We start from the raw sequence: 15,937 nt of genomic DNA on the forward strand, positions 1-15,937 counted from the left end.
AAATATATTGCCACTCTATAAATCCATGGTATGCCCACATCTTGAATATTGCATGCGGTTCTGATCGCCCCATCTCTAATACCCTTCACTATACTTTTCCCAAGTCAAAAAAGGATGTAACAAATGACTAGGGGGCATGGATCAGCTTCCATGTAAGGAGAGATTAAAAAGACTGGGATTGTTCAGTTTAGAAGAGAGACAACTGAGGAGGGGAGATAGACATCTATAAAAGAGTAAATAAGGAAGTATTATTTATTCCTTCACATAATGCAAGAACCAGGGCTCATCCAATGAAAATAAACAGCCGGTTCAAAGCAACCAGAATTTCTTCACCCAACAGTGTCAGTCTGTGGAACTTGTTACCAGTGGATGTTGTGAAGGACAAAAGAATAATTAGGTTTTAAAAAAAAAAAAAAAAAGAATCAGATAAGTTCATGGATAGGTCCATGAATGGCTATTAGCCAGGATGGGCTGGGATACAACCTAATGCTCTGGGTGTCCCTAAACCTCTGACTGCCAGAAGCTGGGACTGGATGACAGGTGATGGATCACTTAATTGTCCTCTTCTGTTCATTCCCTCTGTAGCATCTGGTACTGGCCATTACTAGAAGACAGAATACTAGGTTAGATGGACCATTGGTCTGACCCAGTATGACTGTTCTTATGGTTGTGCAGGCCTCCTCCCATTCACTGCCACATGGCATTGCTACAGCAGCTACAGCAATTGCTTACATGGAGAAGTAAAATTAAGAAATTACTGTATTTTTAGCTGTTGATTAATATAATTAAAAACAGGGAAACAGCATCCACTCTGTCAGCTTTCTGTGTACCAACATGTTTTCCATGACTACTAGCATACAGGGTTTAAGCATCTGCTTTGCAAGTTTATGGATTGACTCAGTCATGCATGCAGAGTTTTCAGACAAAAACTGAGAAAACCTCAAGCCTCATCAGCTGTGTAAGGCATCAGAAATCCCACCACATGCTTTTCATAGAAGGGATTTATTGGTGTCATTGCCCCCAATAGACTGCATGATAGGGAAAAGGCCAATAACTAAAACCCTGCAAATCTGCAGCTATCCACTTTTATTCAGAGACCATGTTTGCAGATCACAGATCAGCTGTGGACACAATTTTGTATCTGCACAGGGCTCTACAAATAACCTACACCCCAAAGATGGCTGCATTTTTACGGTGCTGCATATACTAGTTGTAGAAGACTTCATGATGAAAGATGCTGTTACTTTATATATCTGCTTTTGACACCAGATCTGTTTAAGTCATTCTCTGTAATGTTAAAAAAAAATAGTCATCTTAGCCTCAATGAACTACATTTCAAAGCATTCATTATTCACTCTAAATCTGTCTCAGGAATTCTTTTTTTAGATGACAAGATTCCAGTTCTCTTTTAATTGGCAAGCACGTGGCTGCCGTTTGTAGTCTGTGTTACTCTATAATACAGACTCAGAAAGGGACATTATCTTATCTAAAGCACGAAGTGTACTTATGGTGTTATACAAATTGAAGGTAAGGTTTCCATGCATAATTACAGCATAAAGTTTCCATCTAACAGCAAACAAATCTCCATATCCCACTCATGGTGAATTCTCTTTGAAAACAAGCTTTATTTAGCAGTACAATTGTCAGCACTTCATATGTTGAAAAAACAAAGTGAGGAACATCAAGTACATGCAAGTGGTTCTCTGGATATTAACACCTTATTGTAGGAGAAGGTTTGGGCTAGTTTCAAATTCACCAACTCTCATGTCAAACCCCATACTTATGAGTGATGTCACAAACTGAAGCACTCAGTTACGATTTGCTTTTGTTCCCACGATGAATGGGAAATCTGCAGACCATTCTAAGTTTACTAACCTCAAGAGGGTAAGAGAACGTACTTTTGATGCCACTTTGATATTTAGGATCAAACACAGGTAATTTTTGTTTTCCAAACGGTTTTATTGAAATGTGCCAGTAACACAGGCAGCACAAAATATGAACGGGAAAACAAATCACATGTACAATAATTTTTAAAATTGAAGGTATCTGGGAGAGAGACTGCTTCACTTCTCCCAGCTGACATGTCTTCGCTATGGGTAGCTTCTACTAAACTGGAGCATTAAAAAAAGGAATACAAGAACTTTTTCAAAGGCAGCAGAAAGAATGGAAGGAATCTCCTGCTCCTGGCCTATCCCGGGCAACACTTATGAGGCATGTTGAGCAGTTGAGAAGCAGAGTTTCAGCGTGTATGGGTATGGCCCATCTAAGACGAGAACAAACAGGATAAAGGTTATTTTTTGCTGCAGAGACTTACTTTTTCCATGTCTAGTGCCTTTTAGTATAAAGGATCTAAAAGCTCTTTATATGCATTAAGTCCCACACCTCCCTCAAGGAGGTTAAAAGTATTATCTCCTTTTTGCAGGTGAGTGGACAGATTAAGCAGGGTTGCTCAAGGTCACTTAGCAAGTCAATGACAGAGCAGAGAATAAAACCCCTCAAAAATCCCAGCCCCCTCCTAGGCAACAGGACCATGCACTCTCCCATCACACTAGCTGCTCAAGTGCAACAGCATTTCAGTTCAAACAAGGCATAAGAAGTGGGGAAGATGGGAACTGTATTAATTCCCTGTATTTGTATAGCAACTCCCTCTGATACAAGCCATGGAAATTTCAGATGACAATGAATCATGGCATTCAATGGACCAGGCTTCTGACCACATCCTGTTAAAACTCACAGCTGATGCTTATAGTTGTTTGTATGGGGACTTGTGATAAGCATCAGCAATCGTAACTCCAGCTTAACCAAATCTGTCTGCTGACTGAATTACAGACAACTGGCAAAGAGGCCAGGAAAAGTATGCTCCATCAACAAGTTTCTGGACCAAGATTTACAGATTAAGACAAGAGTTCCCCAAAGCATGAGTGCAGGTACAGTAAAGCTTACTTGGATTTTTCATCTGGTAATGGTTCAGGAATGCCAGGGTCTCCAGCGCATCGCTTTTCGAATCCCATTCCAGCAAACCAGAGGAGCTTCTTTCACCTGGACGGAACACTGGAGGTTACAAGTGTGCGTACATCACTATACAAGAAGGACAAGGTAGGACAACAACACAGGCTAATACTCCACATTGCTATGCAAAAGATCAGGGCCTGTGCCCTGTTCTGATTGGCCTCAGACATTCAGGCTGGGAATAGTGCAGAGGATGCCTCATGCAATTCACCAGAAGCTCCGATGGAGGAATAACACCTCCCTTTTTGGAAACAAACCCAACAGAATAAACACACTTAAATGTATATTGTTGAATTTGGTCCTAAGAAGAGAGGCAGTGTGTGTCATAGAGTTTAAGGCCAGAAGGGACTACCAGGTCATCTAGTCTGACCTGTACATTACAGGCTGCCAACACCAGCCAGCTACCTGCACACCAAACCCAATAAGGGTATGTTGGGTGGAATCTAGTGGTTTAATGGGACTAGTTCCATGCAAACCATTTCCTTACTCTCCCCCTTTTTATATTGTCAGGTCCAAATTATGCAGATAGGGTTCAGTTTGCAGGTATTCATTGCTCTTCCCATCCCCATATCCAGTCCTCAGATGGAAAGACAGGGTAACAAAATCATAGGGAGCCATGTTTGCTCAGCAGAATAATCCAACCAAGTGCCCAGAAAAGGATCTGCTAATGCATGTTCAATCTCCTCTCCCTTTATGCATGGACTGCTTGCTAAATAAAGGATTGGTGGCCAAGGCACTAAACCACAGTTCAAGACTGCAACTGTAATGACTGAAGCTGGATACGCCACTCAGACAATACAGCAGTGCCACACAATTTATCAGCCGTGACCCAATCTTACACTGAAAGCTGCATTCCAGACCTGACCTCCAAACTGCCACTTACAAAGCATCCCCAAGGTTTCCCAGTACAATTGTGCTGTCCCTTTACCTACCTCTGACAAAGCAACCATTTCTCCCTGGTCCCTAAATGAAGTTTCACCATATTTAAAAGCTTACTTACTTTTTCCTGAAAACACCTTGACAGAAGCTGGCCTCTTCACTCCCAGCTCATCACAGATCTGATGGGAAGACAGACAAGTATTCAGAGATAGTAACACAACAGCCTTGAGAATCAATTGAAGTGTAAATACAGTTCAATCACCTATAAGCCAAACTTCATCAAGGCTATGAACTTATCACTAGCCTAGCACAATGGGGTCCTGATCTATGACTGGGCTCCTTGGTGCTATGGTAATACAAATTAATACCTTTCCATGTACTCCAACTAATTAGACACTTCTGTTGCCCGTTACAGTGCCTATATCAGAATGCTCCTGTTAAACATTTCCAACAGGTTTTCCGGTTCAGAGAGGTGCCACCGAATAGTTTGAGCACTATCAGAAACTAAATCTTAACACACCACCACCCATTGCATGGGAATTTTATCTTTTTTTTTTTTTTTTTTTAAACCGCATACACTAGAGGTCACTGGAGACTTTCACAATTTAGAGCGTAACTCTGCAAGCTGTGCCCCATGCAACAGACCACTCCTTACAGGGAGAAAAACAGGCCAAATAAGAGACAGAGCATGAAAGGCTTCTGCGTGGTGCAAACACATGCTCACGCAATCCTTGGTGCTCACTGAGTGCCATTCACTCCAAGCTCTAAAAGTAGTTAACTAAATTAAGCTTCAACCACTGTTTCAGGTCAAGATTCCTGTTTGGCAGAAGGGGAAAACAGACAAGATGGGAAGTGACCATGAGCAAGTCATGAGTCAATAGAAAAGGCACACCCAGGAAAACTGGGTCCCATCTCATGTTCTAGCCACATGGGAACAATAACTACATTCTAGAGCCACTTACTGCTAAGCTCATTATTACTGAATGCATCTATTTCAATAGAACCCAGAGATGTCCATCAGGACAGAGCCCCACATGAAGCTAGGAGCTGCATGCAAAAGCAAGACGTGAGACTCAAATCTGACAGTGTACCACAAAGAAGTGGGAAGAATGTTAATCAGATTATACAGCTCCCCTCAGCTCTTCACCGTCTCATCAAGCTTACCTCATAAAAGTTGTCTTCTGTCACCTCCAGAGGAGCATTGAAGAAGTGAAGCACATTGCTAGGATGTTGGATTCTGTTCTTTGCAGCCTGCTCTGGGGTTGAAAACCTGTTATTTCGAGAGCCACTGAAGTCCTTGTAGCTGCACGAGCCATCCTCAAGCCCATATGACTGGCCAGGCATAATAGCTTGCTGCTTAGATACACTACATGCAGAGAAATGCACAGCTTGTCACTATACACATAGCTTTCTGCTGGGAGTCAAGCTCCCCCATGAGATCTCACAAGACAAAGGCCACAAAGCATCTGGAAAGAGACCTACCACACATTCAGCTTCTGTCCAAACATGAAGTTGTTGTTGAGGTGGGTGATTGCTCGATCCACAGCATAGCCATCTGCCATCTCCACCATGGCTGCTCCTGGCTTGCTCTTCATGAACTTCACCTAAGATACAACAGACCCTTGATGTGAGCACAGGATGTTTACATTCATTAGAGGGGAAATTTAGGAAGATCACTTGGGTTTTAGAGACACAAGGTGGGTGAGGCAATATCTTTTATTGGATCAGCTTCTGTTGGTGAAAGACACGTTTTGAGCTCACACAGACCTGAAGATCTGTGTTAAGCTTGAAAGCTTGTCTCTTTCACCAACAGAAATTGGTCCAATAAAAGATATTGCCTCTCCCACCTTGTCTCTCTAATATCTTGGGACCAAAATGGCTACAACATCGCAAACAACCTGGGTTTTACACATCTAAACTGAACTTCTTCAGATAGATCCATTTCAGAGCCAGGCTTCAAGCTTTGCTTTCGATTTCACTTCATTTGAGTTTAGTGAATTGCTTCATCCATCCATTCCTTAAGCAGCATGTCCCCACTACTTTGAAGAGCCAAACTCTTCCATGATCACCACACTCCTCCAGTCAGCCGTAAGTCTCCAGAAGCAGAGGATATTTTCAGTTAGCCTGCTAGAAACTGTCTGCAAACAAGGAGCCACCACACAATTTCAGTGTGCAAGTTTTACACTTCTGACTCATCTGAGCCCTATTTACTCAAGCAGAGATCATGAGATACTAAAAAGGAGTTTGGCTGCACAACGCCAGTTTCAAAGCCAAGCCCAACAGACATCGTGGGAAGCAAGCAAGGCTACCTAGCAACAGAAATCACAAGCCCCAGCACAGGAATTGACCTCTCTGCCAGAGGCATGTAAAAGGTCACAGGTATCAGTCTATACATGGCCACAAGAAAAACAAGCCATTAATTTGTTCCTCTCACCTTCTCTACATTTCCATAGAGGCAGAAGACATTGAAGACCCTATCGCAGTTCATCTTGGACTGGTCTAGGCCGTACACCATCAGCACAGGGCTGTCAGCATGAGGGCCGTACTCCGGGGGTGGAGGAGGGGGAGGAGGATGTCCGTACTGAGGGCCATAGCGGCTGGGGCCCCTGCGGTGGCCACCAACAGGAGGGCCCATCCTTCTCCCTTCATAGTGAGGTGGAGGAGGGCCGTAACCCTCATCATGGTAATGACTGTGGTATCCACCATGAGGCCCTCCTGTGAAGACACCGGGAATAGAGGCAACATGTGAAAGCCATTAACATTGGAGCAAGATAGTCCTACCTAAGCCACCGTGCATACCAGACCCTCACCGTATTCTGCAGGATGGTCCCCAAGGAGAGGGGGCTGCCTCTGACGCTTATTAGGGTTACCGCCAGGATCCCCTAGAGAAAGAAGGATGGGTTAAGAACTTAACCAGAGAGGAACAATGCTTCAATAGGATGTACTCCTGGGATTTACCTGGATGCTACCAAAGTCTTAGTTTCTTTTAACTCATAATGTAACCCCAGCTGCCCAGGAGGTTTTAATCATTTTCTAGCTATTTGATTGAAGGTGCTGATGCTACCAAGACTGCTCACGCTCTCAACACCCTTTGAGAACCAACAACTGCCTCCAACATCTTAAGATTTGTTTTGGTAGGGGGAGATTAAACTCCCCTCCCCCACAGGGCCATTTCTCCTAAGGCCTGGTATTAGAAGTGACTTTCCTCAAAGGCCAAGGGGAGGTGGATCCAGCTCCCTCCAGAGCCTTCCAACCCTGCTCCAAACACTGACCACATGGTTTTCAATGCGCTCCCACACTGGACTGCAGCAGCGCTGTCTCTGCTGAAATCCCCAGGCAGTGAACTACAGCTTGACACTGCCCTAGGCTAAAGGCCTGGACTGGCCTATTTTAACAAGAGGTTAGTTTGTAGGACACACTTACATTTTCGTTTGTTAGAACTGCCGCCAAACAATCATGATTACAACTCCTATTTCTGAACCCACACAGACAAGTTATGGCATCTTGTAATGAAACCCGTATCAGAGTAAAATGCTTAGAACGAATACAGGACTTCCCAGCTTCATCTGAATGGACAGCTGGGTGCATTTCAAAGCTGATTACAAGGTAGGCATGACTGACAAGGAAAAGAAACAAAAGGAAGTGTCCCAGTTGATTTTGTGATTGAAACAATGCTGAAGTACACCTGCCTCCAGGACACTGCTAGTTCTTTATAGCAATGAAAAAACAAAACAAAAAAGTGGCAAAATATCTCCCCACCCAAACAGAGGAAGAGGGAGTGAGAGACTTATACAAGCATGGTAGCAAAGCAACGGCAGTAATAAGTTAAAATGAGCCATCATATACAATGCATAACATTCATGTAACCATACAGTTTGTTTTTTTAAACAACTGAGTTTCATACAGGTTTATTCCAACAATCAGTCATTACAAAGATTGAAAAGGGCTACTTACAGCAGGAGTACACAGTACAATGTCCATTGTCACATAAAAATTCTGTATTTCTCTTACCATTGGACGCTTCAACAGTGAGTTAGCACAGTTCTGAAAGATGGCGTCCCATCAAACATACACTGCGACCCTGCATCACATGGTTTCAGAGTCATAAATACAAGTCAAAGGCACAAAACTGCTACAAATTTTTTTTAAAAGTAAAAATCTTTAAAAGGTCTCACAGATGTTTTGTCCTCAGAAGATATCAAGAAAGAGGACATAAAGGTGTATAAATGAGAGTGTTCCTTCCATGTTTCATCTCCTGAATTTGTGTGGTGCTGTAACAAAATGGTGCTTCTGGCTCTATGTAGTTCTCCAATGTGCGTGTCTCCTCTGTAATGGAATGTGCCTTGGGTCAAGTGCCCCCGTTATGCACGCGTGCACCAGATTGCACACCCCAGCTACAGCCTCTTAGGTATCTGTGTGCCTTTGGGTTTTTTTGTTTTTGTCTCCACTTGGCGCTGATATGTTGGCAGCTGAGGACTGCAGGAAAACAGTATAACCAAAAGAACTGCCCTCCCAAACCAAACCATGTTGATATGGAGCGCATCCTATGTCTTGGCTGGCCACTGAGATCTACTCCATTCTCCGAAAAGCGCTGGTGGGCTTGTTTTGAGAACCCTCTGTTCTGTGTTTCCTAGTTCTGTGTACGTTCTTGGGTTCAGAGTTTTGTTTGGCTTTGATCAGTAAGAATAATGTCTGCTGTGGCATGTTGCGCCTCTTTCTCTCTCTCTCTCTCTCTGTGCTTGTAGATGTTTCTTGGACCACGGTGTTGTGTTCTTGATGTAATGAGCTCAATCTGCTGCTGTTTCTGGTACGTAAGGATGATGCATGTTTTCTCCAGGAAGAGCTAGTGAGGTTTCTACACTGTGTGGTGTGAGGAATGTGCAGAGGCAGGCCACAGCCAATTCGGGACGTCCACTGTAGTACGGTCCCCCAGGGTTATATATAATAACTGCTCAGAGCTGGGAAAGGCCAGGTTAATACACCGCCTTCATTTCCCAGCCTCCTGTCAGGAAAGCCAAGATGCATCTAAATAAATGCACAGCCCTGCAGCTAGCCCCTGCGGCTCTGCACATCTTCTAGTTATGTACCTTGGAGGAGAAATTTGTTTATGTTTTTGTTAAGTCATGTAATGCCATTGCTTGCTTCAGTATCTTAAGTTTCCATCTTTTAAAAACAGGGGTGTCCACCACATGGGGGTTACTCCAGCCTGCCAGGCACCTACTCGGCACCTTGGGCCATGCTGCATGGGCTTCTCATCATGAAATAAGGAGGAACTGCCTCTGGAGGCAACAATGTGGCATGGCAGGAGTCCTATGTAGCCTTTCCAAGATTACTTAGAGGGGATGAAAGCAATGTCTCTGAAGGGAGCACACCCAATTCTGGAGGGACCCTCTAAACTCCTATCAGCTGGGACCACAAATAGCTCCACACCCTGGTTTTAAAACACGAAGCAAGACAACACTGCCAAGCAGATTGTACCATTTTCAAAAAAATACAGGGAAATGTACCAGATGCAACTATTTCAGCTGATGTGAGTGCTGCTCAAACTGTAACTCAACACCAGCTGTTTATTTCATATTCCTCCACACACAGTATGCATAAGTTTCAAAACCCCAAGCAAGGGGTTTCCAGATAAGCTTTGGCAGTAATTTTAACAGTCATAAGTAGAGATCTATGCAAATTGAATACACACAGCATCTCACAGATTCTGTGTAACTAATTTGCAACACAACTTGGAAGGGAAAAGGATCTGTTCCTCAATGCTTTGAAAGATGGGAGCAAACAGAGTCTTTGGAGTTGTACAAATTTTTTGCATTTTCCTACATGGTCAAGTTACATTTGTGTAAAATGTTCACCCACACGCCTAGGACTTATAACCCAGCTCCACATTCCACTACCCTTCAACTGTGTGATTACTATCTAACAGCTCAAGGAGAATTTTCTTGTTACCTTCCTGCATAATGAAGAGATTAGCAACTATAAAGCTGCTCAGTTTTGAAAGTCGGACACAAAACAGCCTATAGCTGCTATCAGGTGACAAGCCATAAATCTCCCATGTAAAAAAGCAGTGGCACTTAGCCCTCGTTTATCCTAAAGACAGTCCTGGTCCAGAAACTCCTTAAAACGACTTATACATAGGATTCCTTAATTCCTAACCTTCAACCAATGAAGTCAGGCATGAAATACATAGTGTAAGCCACCCATGAGTGTCTCTGGTAACCAATGCTCCATTTTAAAATAAATTGAACCACCAACTCTTCCCCCCGTGTTTTGCATTGGCCTACACCATGTTTGAATTGAGGTACAGTTCTGACTGAAGTTAGGAGGCAGATCAATGGCATTACATAACATGACTCAGATATGAAGTGTGCGAGTCAACAGACAAGCAAAGTTTGTGTATAGTTACAAAGCAGTCCATCAAGGTTACCTTGTCCACTGAGATTAGGGTTTGTGTAATCCCAGGTGTCCTGGTCATTCTTGAACACATTCAAACGTGTGGGCTGCAAAAACAACAATCCTGACCCATTACTCAATTTCATACAGTGACAGTTTAGGTAAAACAGGACAATTTAAAAACATAGCAGATGGCCTTGCTACAGTATCTTTCATTCAAGGATCTCAAAGCAATCTTCACACTAAATAAGCCCTACAGCTTCCTCACAAATGAGTATTCCCCCATTTTAAAAGGAAGGTAAGTTAAGTGACTTGTTCAAGCTCACGCAGGAAGTCAGTGGTGGAACCACTTATAGAACCCTTGAGTTGTGGCTCCCATTCCCTTGTTCTAACCACTAGAAGAAAACTCTTCCTCCCAAGGATATGAGGAGAATGCAGGAGTTCTAAATTTCCCTCTCTAACGTTGTCTCCCTGTTTATTTTTACATCCACAGAGAGGTACAGGTCCATATTTCTGATAGGGAAGACAAAACCATTTAAAAAAGTTTGAGCTTGAGAGAGTTAAGCTAGCTTTTCTACAACTCTCCAGGCCTTTTACATCCACTAAGCAGATGTATAATTTTGTACAGATGGTCTGCATTCAGCCCTACATACAGACAGGTGCAACTTATCAAGCACATATCCACATTTTCAGTTACACTTACCTTGGCATACTCAATCTTTAGAGTGCAACACCCAGAGTAAATATCAGCACCATTCAGAGATGCCTTGGCTCTCTGCGCGCTCTGCACAGAGTCAAACGTTTAGAACATTAAGGAAATCTTTAGAATATTTCGTATATTTCAAACAGACTTGTGTTGCATTTCTTTAGGAGCAGGATAATTGTTCCTATCATGAGGAGATCCTCAAGTATGCAGGCTGCTAATGTCTGCTTCCTGCTCCTTCTTCTGCTGTTAAAAGGACTCCACATAATACTTGGTGCATGCATAACACTTTACAAACCATACAACCCCCATGTGAGTAGAATTAGGATATTCCTTTTGTACCTGGAGAATTAAGGCAGAGAGAGCAAGTGATTCCCTCTTATCCAAAGTAAATAATCAATAACAGAAATGAGTACAGAACGTTCTTGCTCTCAGTGCCAGCTGCAATCACTAAACCATACCCACAACATGAATAGTGAATTTTGATATTTATTTCTAAATTAAGCATCTTTTGTTAAGGACGTGCAAGATGCAAGTCTCCTGTGCCCCTATTCAAAATTTCACACTTGGAGTGTAAGGATTCTATCAAGAAATCATTGGTGAGAGAGGGTTTCTAATCTTCTATAATCAGCACAATTCAACAGTTCAGTCTGAACCCAAAACCGAGTTAGGATCAACTTTAGTAGAGTAAAATAAGAATAAACACTGAAGAGCACAGGTAGCCTCAAACAGTGAAAAAGGATATTCCACCATGGCCTGGACCCCATTCTTTCTGAATATAACAATCCTTTGCACAGGACCACATGGGTTGCAGATAGTATACAGCACGTCCTGTTGAAAGGAAGGAGACAGGATAACTTAGGAAACACACAAAGAACTTAACTGACACTGCATTAATGGCCTGGCCTTCCAGTTCTAGGAAACAGTCTCCACCAGACCTTGCCTGCATCCACATCACAAGATGTGGATGCAATTGACAGTCCACATTCAGAAGTGCTGGGATAGCAAGATCACTGCAACTGAGGATTGAGGTTTTACAGCTAAGAAATTTGCACAGCATGCATCGATATTCTACATAACTACCTAGTAATTTTTCATCATTTCTTCATCCAAAGATGCAAATATACGCTCATTTCAATTCAGGGTAATCATTATTCCCTTGCATTTGCCTGATAATATCCCATTTCAGCCTGTTAGGTGGGCTTGGCACATATTAATTCAGATACTTAAAGCAAGACCACAAACAGATGGGAATTAATTCTCCAACATGTCTCAAACTGCCTCTTGCATTGGTATATGCAACCAAGTACTTGGGCTACAATGCATTTTACAGAGATGAACATAGATTGCCCCAGGGTTAGAGAGGTCTATTGCACTCAAGGAACCTGCAATTAGAACCACCACGCACCGTTGTAATTGAATAGATGGGGTTTAGGATGGTGAAGAGCAGCACGTTGTTGACTCCCCTTGAATCATCTGTGTCTCCAGGGCGGGATATTTTCTGACTGGTGGAATAGTTGACAAACGCAGGGTGCCCTGCTATGTAGATTTGGTTGTCTGCTGCATAGTTCACAGCATTGCAGGCACCAAGAATATCCTCAAACTCCACCAGAGCCTGTCTCTTCTTAGGCATCACCACAACATAACTAGGGGGGGGAAGAGACTCTAAATTAGTTCTCAAACATAAGACAGAGGTCTATAAAATCATGACTGGTGTGGAGAAAGTAAATAAGGAAGTGTTATTTTCTCCTCATAACACAAGAGCTCAGGGTCACCAAATGAAATTAGTAAGCAGCAGGTTTAAAATGAACAAAAGGAAGTATTTCTTCACATAACGCACACTCAACCTGTGGAACTCTTTGCCACAGGATGTTGTGAAGGCCAAGATTATAACAGTTACAAAAATGAACTAAATAAGTTCATGGAGGATAGGTCCACCAATGGCTATTAGCCAGGATTGGCAGGGATGCAAAACCATGGTCTGAAGTGACCCAGGCCTAGCCTCTGTTTGCCAAAAGCTGGGAATGGGTGATGGGATAGAACACCTGTTCATTCCCTCTGAAGCACCTGGCACTGGCCCCTGTCGGAAGACAGGATATGGGCTAGATGGACCATTGATCTGACCCAGTGTGGCTGTTCTTAACATAGAGCAAATGGAGAGCAGGCTAACATTTAACTACTATAGTTACTATAGTATTAACTACTATAGTTTTCACAATCTAACTAAAATTAATGAATGAGGAAAAGTGGAAGCTGGAATTAGTACTGAATCATACATGGATCCAAATTGCCTGCTTGATGAATACATGTTTTCCTTACCTAATGGGACCAAACTCTTGCAGGGCCTCCACAAGATCAGCTTCCACAACACCATCAATCAGCCCCCTGATGTGGACAACTGGAGAAGCAGGAGTTTTGTGCGGATCGTCATAGTTTTCCTAAAGGGACAAAGCAAATAAGTATGTTAAAAGATGTTTTACACTGTCTATATAACTCAAGTTCCAGCAGTAAGATATCTCCTTTGCAAAGCTAGTGCTGTTTACTCAAGGATCCCCAAAGGTAAATAGGTTTTAACCAGGAATGAGGAAGACCGATTCAACTAATGTCTAGCAGACACAGTACCACAGGGATATATGCTTTAATTCAGCAAGCTATGCTAGCCTAAAACCTGCCCTTATATATCATTTGCTACAACTGCTCTTCGAATACCTTAGTCACAACAAATGAAAGTAAAGAACCATAGAATAACATGTTAAAATCCCACTTCCTAGACCTTTTCTTAACAGTCAAAAATGGTATGGTTTTCAGTCATACAAGTTCAGCATAAATGCACATCCCTGAATGCTCACTGATATGCAGGTTAAGCGGTTTGGAACTCTGTTTGCTGGCCACCTTGTAGCCTATGATATGGCCAGCCACAACAGCTGCAAACACGTTAGCCTGCATCTTAGGGTATAGTGAGACTAAGAAAAAAAGTGTGCTTTCTATAGCTGGTATTTTAAAATTCTAGCACAGACAGATTTTATAGTTTTAACATATGCTGGCTGGTCGAGGTGAACCCTACAACCTGCATTATTCTGTATCTTCATCAGAAAGGGCCTTTTCAAGAACGTTAAGCAAACATGACTGAAACACGCACCCTTTTTGCCTGTCATGAGAGGGACCTAGATGATTCAGGGATGCTAATCCTGCAGAGACGAGATTGCTGTAGGCCTGCACATTGAGAGACTCTCCTTCTGCCTGCTCCACTTGAGGCTTTCCCTTAGGATCAGTGAAGATCTCCACAGCCCCATGAACCGCTATACGGCAAGGAAGCATCATGCCTTCACCTTGGGATGATGCTAGGCACTGATCCCCCACTGCATTGGGTGAACAATCTTTTATTTCCCTCCACATAACTCTATGCAAAGATCTAGGATCTGCAGATCCTAGAGCAGGGGTTCTCAAACTGGGGTTGTTCTCAAACTGATAGCCAGAGCCCACCAGAGCTGTGTGGCCAGAGAGCAGCAGCTGACTGCTGGGTACTCTGAAGGCAGCACCGCTGGCAGCAGAAGCAAGGGTGGCATGGCATAGGAGGAAGCGGCATGGCATGGGAGGGGTCATCACTTTTTTGGGGCAGTCATCACAACCTGAAATACTTTCAAAGGGAGATCCCAGAAAAAAGTTTGAGAAGCTCTATCCTAGAGAGTGCACATGTGGTGAGGGGCTGGAGGGAGTCTGGTCTTGGCCCTGCTGTACTGCCAGGCACCAAGATCACCCCAAGCTTCCCCTGCAGGCCCTGTACTATGCAGGTGTCTGGTCTTTGTCCTGTGGGCGCTGCCAATGTACCAAGATGCCCTCCAAACCCAAGGGAGAAATGGACGTGGGGGACAAGGTCCTCCTCTTGGCCCTGGACTCTCCCCATATGCACATCTCCCTGCCCACCTCCCCTCCACAGCTACCCCCACCAACCCCCACGCTCACAAGCCCCCTGCCACATCCCAACAGACTACTACCTCCCCTCTGCTGCAGCGGTCTGTCCCTCTCAACGCCCAACCACCTCCCTGCGCCCCTACACAGGCCTCCCCACCCGAGCAGCCAACCAGGTCCCGCTACCGTCAGGCCCCGCCCCCAACCACCATCAAGGCCCCTCCCCCATACCCCCCCCCCCGCTCCCTCAGGCCCCACCCCCCGCTCATAGCCCCCCCGCCCCCATTACAGCAGGCTCCCAGCCCCCCACCGCGGGACTTCTCCCTCCCGTCAGCCCCGTCGTTGCCCTCACCCCTCCGGCCGCCCCGGGGCCGCCTCCGCCGGGGCCGCCGCCGCCCCCCGGGCCATGCTGCTGCTGCTCCGCGTTCTCCGTCTTCTGGCGCTTCGGGGCCCGGCCGCCCTCGCCGCCCCCACCGCCGCCGTAATACCGGCCCGAGCCACCGCCGCCCCCGGCGGCCGCCATCTTCACCATCTCCCCACCCCGGCCGCTGCCCTCCGCGCTCTGCGGACCCCGCCACCGTCGCCGCGACATGGCGCCTGAATCTGAATCTGAGTCTGAGCCCCCGCCACGCCCCTCTGAGGCCCGTCGGCGCTCATTGGCCAGCCTTTCCATCTCCCCAACTGCCATCCCGCCCTCCGTCGCCATTGGCTCAGCCACCGCCTTCCTGCCGCGTTGATTCGGTCACTCTCCTGCCTATCAAGAACGTCACCATGCTCCATTGGCTGCAAGTCGCGTCCGTCCTCCCGCCCACCGAGCTAGTTGGCTACGGTCACTGTCTGTCTAAACGGCGTCCCGCCCATCTTCACTGCCTATTACTGACTCCGCCTTCTTCTACCCAAAACTCTTGGTTTTCTTCGTCCGCTTCCGACACTCCATTGGTTAGTCTGCACGTCACTCAAAAAATTATCGACGCTGATTGGTTCATCCTCTCAACGCTTCTGCAGCTTCCGACAATCCATTGGTTAGTCTGCACGTCACTCAAC

At 44.8% G+C, this 15,937-nt stretch overlaps 1 protein-coding gene across 2 annotated transcripts; it reads right to left on the reverse strand.

Annotated features, from left to right (window-relative positions):
• Positions 1–1,605: 1,605 nt before the first annotated feature.
• Positions 1,606–15,521, reverse strand: HNRNPL (heterogeneous nuclear ribonucleoprotein L). 2 transcript variants are annotated; one of them, XM_067556714.1, is made up of 13 exons: positions 15,246–15,521; positions 13,304–13,422; positions 12,393–12,630; positions 11,730–11,815; positions 10,985–11,081; positions 10,316–10,388; positions 6,699–6,770; positions 6,323–6,603; positions 5,371–5,492; positions 5,053–5,254; positions 4,010–4,067; positions 2,944–3,039; positions 1,606–2,263 (listed from the first exon to the last, which is right to left on the reverse strand). In XM_067556714.1, exons 1-13 carry the CDS (start codon positions 15,483–15,485, stop codon positions 2,205–2,207), a joined length of 1,743 nt encoding a protein of 580 aa, XP_067412815.1. In that variant the 5' UTR covers positions 15,486–15,521; the 3' UTR covers positions 1,606–2,204. The 2 variants fall into 2 exon arrangements, with proteins under 2 accessions (XP_067412815.1, XP_067412813.1); XM_067556712.1 differs by having other exon boundaries at positions 2,944–3,051.
• Positions 15,522–15,937: the final 416 nt, after the last annotated feature.

The sequence above is a fragment of the Emydura macquarii genome, unplaced genomic scaffold (assembly GCF_026122565.2).
Source record: "Emydura macquarii macquarii isolate MOO-44397 ecotype Brisbane River unplaced genomic scaffold, CSIRO-AGI_Emac_v2 contig_1790, whole genome shotgun sequence".
NCBI lineage: Eukaryota > Metazoa > Chordata > Testudines > Chelidae > Emydura > Emydura macquarii.